At 60.2% G+C, this 5,772-nt stretch overlaps 1 protein-coding gene across 5 annotated transcripts; it reads right to left on the reverse strand.

Annotated features, from left to right (window-relative positions):
* Nucleotides 1–395: 395 nt before the first annotated feature.
* Nucleotides 396–4,472, reverse strand: FAM195B (family with sequence similarity 195, member B). 5 transcript variants are annotated; one of them, XM_011961565.1, is made up of 6 exons: nucleotides 4,339–4,472; nucleotides 2,465–2,518; nucleotides 2,252–2,370; nucleotides 1,395–1,496; nucleotides 1,191–1,293; nucleotides 396–890 (listed from the first exon to the last, which is right to left on the reverse strand). In XM_011961565.1, the coding sequence occupies exons 1-5, from the start codon at nucleotides 4,353–4,355 to the stop codon at nucleotides 1,229–1,231; spliced, it is 357 nt and encodes a 118-aa protein (XP_011816955.1). In that variant the 5' UTR covers nucleotides 4,356–4,472; the 3' UTR covers nucleotides 396–890; nucleotides 1,191–1,228. The 5 variants fall into 5 exon arrangements, with proteins under 5 accessions (XP_011816955.1, XP_011816879.1, XP_011817020.1 ...); XM_011961489.1 differs by having other exon boundaries at nucleotides 396–1,293; nucleotides 4,339–4,470; XM_011961630.1 differs by lacking the exon at nucleotides 4,339–4,472 and having other exon boundaries at nucleotides 396–1,293; nucleotides 2,465–2,655.
* Nucleotides 4,473–5,772: the final 1,300 nt, after the last annotated feature.

The raw sequence follows: 5,772 nt of genomic DNA on the forward strand, positions 1-5,772 counted from the left end.
CTCTCTCCTGGGCCCAGTGGCACCCCCTTCACCTGGTCAGGGGAGGAGCCCAGTGGCACCCCCTTCATCTGGACAGGAGAAGAGCCGGCTCCTGGAGGGGCCACAGTACCCCAGAGGGTGGGTTCAGGGTGGCACCTACTACCCCTGGGGCCCCCCGGGGAGCCCCTGTAGCAGAACAAGGGTGTGGATATCAGGCAGCCCAGTCTCTCCCTCCAGAATGCCCTCCCCGCCACCACCTGCCCTAGGAGGCCTGACTACCCCCAGTGGCTTAGATTGAGAATTTCTGGGCTTGAGGAACCTTCACCATGATCTGGGGTTTCCAGTCCTGCCCAGGAGCTGGCTGTGCATGTGTGCTACAGAGGGGCCGAGGCCTGACAGACCGCCAAGAGGCCACGCCCAGTGCCACTGCCTTTATTAACAGACCCTGGAGCTCCACAGCCACACAGACACTTGGCTTTCAGAGGGCACAGGAAGAAAAAGGGACCTGGTGACCCTCCCAGCATACCCCAGAGCCAAGACAGACCCAGCAGCAGCACCTCAGGGTCAGCCTGGGTGCCCCTACCCATGGGGTCACTATGACCACAGATACCAGGAGGCCAGGCCTGGTTGCTGGGGACCCCTTTGGGGGGCCCGGCAGTATCCTAGGCCCACAGAGCTGGCGCCATCTTGAGGCTGATTCAGGGAAGGGGCCAGGCTGGACAGTAGGGGTAGGTGTGAGAAGCTCCCCAGCGTGTCCAGGCCACGGGGGCAGCAAGGGTCTGTGGGGGGGGTCCCAGGTTGGATGGGGTGGGGCTGCCCTTGTCCTGTATCCTGGCCATTTCAAGGACAAAACCAGCCCAGTCCCAGAAGCCTGGGAGGCAGCAGAGGCTCCTTCTTCTCCCCTCATGATTCTGCAGTGGCCAAGGACAGGAGGGTGAGGGGAGAGGAAAGAGGGCAGGTCAGGGTCCCCGGGGGCCAGGCAGCTTCAAAAACGCAGCCAGGTGGCTGGGGGAGGGCAGGAGGGTGGGCAGGGCCCAGACCCCCATGATGGGGGCAGCCTGAGACCCCCAAGGAGGAAGGAGGGGATTTGGGAAGGAGAGGCAGGCCTCAGCCGTCAGTCACACCGGTGCTGGGGTCTGCAGCCCGCTGGAGCAAGACACCCCCATCCCAGGAGCAGGGCCACAGGACAGGAGGGAGCCGACACCTTGCACCCTGGTCTTCCAGAGGCCGGGGAGGGGCGCTGGGCGCTCTAGGACTTCTTGGCATCCTGCGTGCTCCGGCGCTTCAGGTCACTCAGGTCGATGGGCTTGAAGGCTGCCAGGGAACAATGCGGTAGGTGGTACGCACAGGCCCCCTCCTGCTGATGAGGCCCGGCCTGCCGGCCCAGCCCTGCCCCCAGGTCAGCCTCCACTCACTCTTCAGGCTGGGATTAGGGACCTTCTCCACATACTCCTCCACCAGGCCCCGCTCGCCGCCCGGCACCTGGCTTCGCAGGTCTCGCTCCACGCCCTGCCAGGCTGCAGAGGCAGAGGGCAGTGTGCTCAGAGCCCCCTGCCCCAGGGGCTGGTGTCCACGTCAGGAGAGTGCCTACCCTCAGCTCCTGCCCTCCCAGACCCTTTTCTCCCTCAGAAGTGTCCTCCATGCTCCCCCACGGCCCTCTACCCATCCCAGCCTCACTCACCTGCAGACCCCGTCCCTGCTCCTCCGGCAGGCCTGTCCCTTCCCCTCAAGATGACCAGGACTGTGATCGGAGGGACCCCTACGACCCTACCCCAGGCTTCCCTGCACCTCGGGGGCAGCACAACCTCCTCAGCTAGGCCTCTACCTTTCCCACCTCATCCACGCACCTCCCCAGCCCCAGCACATCACACACTCCCCTAATCCCAGACAACCACCTCCTGGCCACTTTTGCAACATGCCCATTCATGGCTGGGTGCGTGCCTGTCTGTCTTCAAAGGCCCCTCCCTTTCCCCAGCAAGCTCCTTTAGCACTGCTAGCATGGATGACTGGCTCCCAACGCAGCCTCTATCTGGGGCATGGCCCACTCCTAGCCCCTCCTGGGTTCCCCCCCATGATCAGAAGCAGGTCTCCTCTCCACACAGGGTCCCCTCGGCCACCCCCACCCACCTGGGCCCTGAAGGCTGTGGACACAGTGATGGAGGAGCAGGGGCAGGGGCTGCAGGAGGTTCCTCAGAAACCTGGGTCCTGGGCTGGGGGCAGAGCTGACTCTGTCAAGGACATGGCAGGAGCTGGGTGTGGCAGGCGCACCCACCTTCGTAAATGAAGCGGACGTTCTCCTCGTGGGCTGGGGTGAAGATCTCGCTGCTGCTGGGTGGGGAGCGGGGGCTGCTGGTCCTCTTGCCGTTGTACACGACTCTGGAGACAGGGGAGCTGGGGGAGCCTGGCGCATGAGGCAGGGCACGCAGCAGGGTGGGAACCCACACCCCCGCCCCGGTGGAGACCACCCCACCTGCCTGAGACCCACCTGGTCATTGCGGGGGCGTCTGATCCTAGCGCTCCACCGCCAGATCCCCTCAGCCTCTGAAACAGAAGCCAGCGCAGGAGTGGGACGCAGGGCCACCCTTTCCAGCATGGGAGGAGGGGGAGGCACAGGGTACACCTGCCTCCTCCCTTCAGATGTGAACAAAGTGCATAGTCTCCCTGCCTACCAGGGGGTCCCCCATAGGCTGGGGTCCAGCCACAGGCAGCCAGTGGGCTCCAGGTAACCCCAGGAGGTAGCAGGGAGCTGGCCAGAGCCAGCCAGACACACACCCGACTTGAAGCAATCAAGTCCACTCAGCGGCCTAAGCTCTGCAAGATGTGGAGGCCTCAGCCCCAGCACCAGGAGCACCGTGACCAGAGCACCTCCCACGGCGGGCTGGTGGGACCGTCAGCATCTCTGATGTCTGGCTGCTTCTCACTGCAGCAGAGCGCCTGCAGCCCCTGAGGAAACTGACTCTGCTCTCCCTGGTGCAGGGCTGGGCACACGGCTTCCGCTGAGCCTTGATTTCCTTTCCGTAAAATGGGGATGAGCTTCCTAATGGTGATCCCAGCTCCACAGCACCTACCCAGACTCAGCTTCCTGGTTCCCTGGAGCATGAACCACATCAGTACCCTAGAGATGGAACCAAACTCCAACTCCCCTGGTGGGCAGAGGGGATGACCCTGGAGGAAGCTGCCGGGCCTGACCTGGTGACCAGGACCCTGGGCTGCTGCCCGTTTATATCCTCTCAGCCCAGGGGAATCCACAGCTCTGGAGAAAGGGAGTCTATTTTGAGGCTCAGACGCCCACACGGGCAGGCTGGACAGTGTCCCCACTCCAGCTGAGGACACACAACCCCAAGGTGGGGAAGCCAACAGGGCTGGTCTCCAGCCTGCCGTGTTCCAGAGGGGCAAATCCAGGTTCTCGGGGAAGAGAGTCCCAGGATTCCCAGGAGGGGGCTTTTAGCACAAGCGACTCCCCTGCCCACCCCAGGCACCAAGCCTGCAGATCCTCCAGGGCACACGGCTGCTGCACTCACAGAGGGCCAGGAGCACTGAGGCTTCGAGTCCTCTCTGGCCCGTTCCGCCTCATGTCAATGGTCCAGCCCTCAAACACCACGTGTGATCAGAAGCCCACAGCTCAAGGGCAAAACCAGCAAAGAGCAGAAAACCAGCTCCCAGTCCTGGAACTCTGTGCCCCATCCCAGGCCAGGAGTGGGGTCCAAACAGGGCCAGGGGCTCCCCACCCATGGCAGCACCCAGTTTGCTCACAAAGTCACCTCTCCTTTCTTGGACTCTGGGATCTCTCTGCCCAGTCCTCCTGCCAGGGACTCCAGCCCACGAACACCAGACAATGCAGGGAAAGGCCTGTTTGGGTTGAGGGTCCACAGGGACACGCTACCTGCTGGGACGCTCTCGTTACAGAGAACGGCAGAGCTCAGGTTAACAGGTGGACTGGCCAGCCCCTGCCTCGCCCCTGCTGGCTCTCACCACAGACCGACGGCTGCTTCAGGGGTACCTGCCTCCCAGCCTGCCCTCCCCAGTGGCTCTTCTCCCCATGCATCCTCTGCCTCCAGTGGTCACTTGGCCTTTACGCAGCCACACCTTTGGCCTGGGGTCCCTGCTGAGCTCGGTTGTCACTCCTGCCCCAGATCCCACTGATGGCCCCACATCCTCCCAAGCAACTACCCTTCCAGGGCTTCCTTTGCCTTGCTGCATGCATGCAGGCACACACACACACACACACACACCTGCTCCCACACACCTTAGCTGAATACACCTGCCACACACACATGCCTACACACAACCGCCCACGCCTGCACACACCTGTCTGTACACATCTGCCCACACACATGCTGCAGACACCCATCTGAACACCCCTGGTGTGGCAGCATGCACTTGTAGTCCCAGCGACTCAGAGGCTGGGGTGGGAGGACTGCTTGAGCCCAGGAGGTCAAGGCTGCAGTGAGCCAAGATCGTGGCACTGCACTCCAGTCCAGGCAACAGAGCAAGACCCTGTGTCAAAAAAAAAAAAAAAGCCTGGGGCATGATGGTTCACGCTTGTAATTCCAACACTTTGGGAGGTTGAGGGGGGTGGATCACCTGAGGTCAGGAGTTTGAGAGCAGCCTGGTGAACATGGTGAAACCCTGTCTCTACTAAAAACACAAAAATTAGCTGGCCATGGCAGGCACCACTACTCGGGAGGCTGAGACAGGAGAATTGCTTGAACCCGGGAAATGGAGGTTGCAGTGAGCTGAGATCGCGCCAATGCACTCCAGCCTGGGTGACAGAGCAAGACTCCGACTCGAAAAAAAAAAAAAAGGCTGGGCTTGGTGGCTCACGCCTGTAATTCCAGCACTTTGGAAGGCTGAGGTGGGTGGATCACAAGGTCAGGAATTCAAGACCAGCCTGGCCAACATGGTGAAACCCTGTCTCTACTAAAAATACAAAAATTAGCCAGACATGGTGGTGGGTGCCTGGGGTCCCAGCTACTTAGGAGGCTGAGGCAGGAGAAGTACTCGAACCTGGGAGGTGGAGATTGCAGTGAGCCGAGATCACGCCACTGCACTCCAACTTAGGTGACAGGGCAAGACTCCATCTCAAAAAAAACAAAAACAAAAACAAAAAAGGCCAGGCACAGTTGCTGGCCTATTAAAATCGGCCTGTAATCCCAACACTTTGGGAGGCTGAAGAAGGCAGATCACTTGAGCCCAAGAGTTCAAGACCAGCCTGGGCAACATGGCAAAATCCCATTTCTACAAAAATATAAAAACTTCACCAGGAGTGATGGCTGAGGTGGTAGGATTGCCTGAGACTGCGAGGTGGAGGCTGTGGTGAGCCACGATCATACCACTGCGCTCCAGCCTGCATGACAGAACGAGACTCTGTCTCTAAATAAACAAATTTAAAACCCCATAAACATATACACCTATTGTGCACCCATACTTTTTTTTTTTTTTTTTTGAGACGGAGTCTCGCTCTGTTGCCCAGACTGGAATGCAGTGGTGCGATCTCAGCTCACTGCAAGCTCCGCCTCCCGGGTTCACGCCATTCTCCTGACTCAGCCTCCCGAGTAGCTGGGACTACAGGCGCCCGCCACCGCGCCCGGCTAATTTTTTGTATTTTTAGTAGAGATGGGGTTTCACCGTGTTAGCCAAGATGGTCTCGATCTCCTGACCTCGTGATCTGCCCGTCTCAGCCTCCCAAAGTGCTGGGATTACAGGCATGAGCTACCGCGCCCAGCCGCACCCATACATTTTTTAAGTCAATAAGGAGTCCCATTTGCCTCCTCTTGTTAGGAGAAGAAATGT

Source organism: Colobus angolensis, unplaced genomic scaffold (assembly GCF_000951035.1).
Source record: "Colobus angolensis palliatus isolate OR3802 unplaced genomic scaffold, Cang.pa_1.0 Scaffold1, whole genome shotgun sequence".
NCBI classification, from domain to species: domain Eukaryota; kingdom Metazoa; phylum Chordata; class Mammalia; order Primates; family Cercopithecidae; genus Colobus; species Colobus angolensis.

Coding starts and splice junctions, on each gene's coding strand:
- FAM195B (XM_011961565.1), bottom strand. Junction 2,371..2,464: donor GACGCCCCCGCAATGACCAG/GTGGGTCTCAGG, acceptor AGGCTCCCCCAG/CTCCCCTGTCTCCAGAGTCG. Junction 1,497..2,251: donor CGTCCGCTTCATTTACGAAG/GTGGGTGCGCCT, acceptor CTGCCTCTGCAG/CCTGGCAGGGCGTGGAGCGA.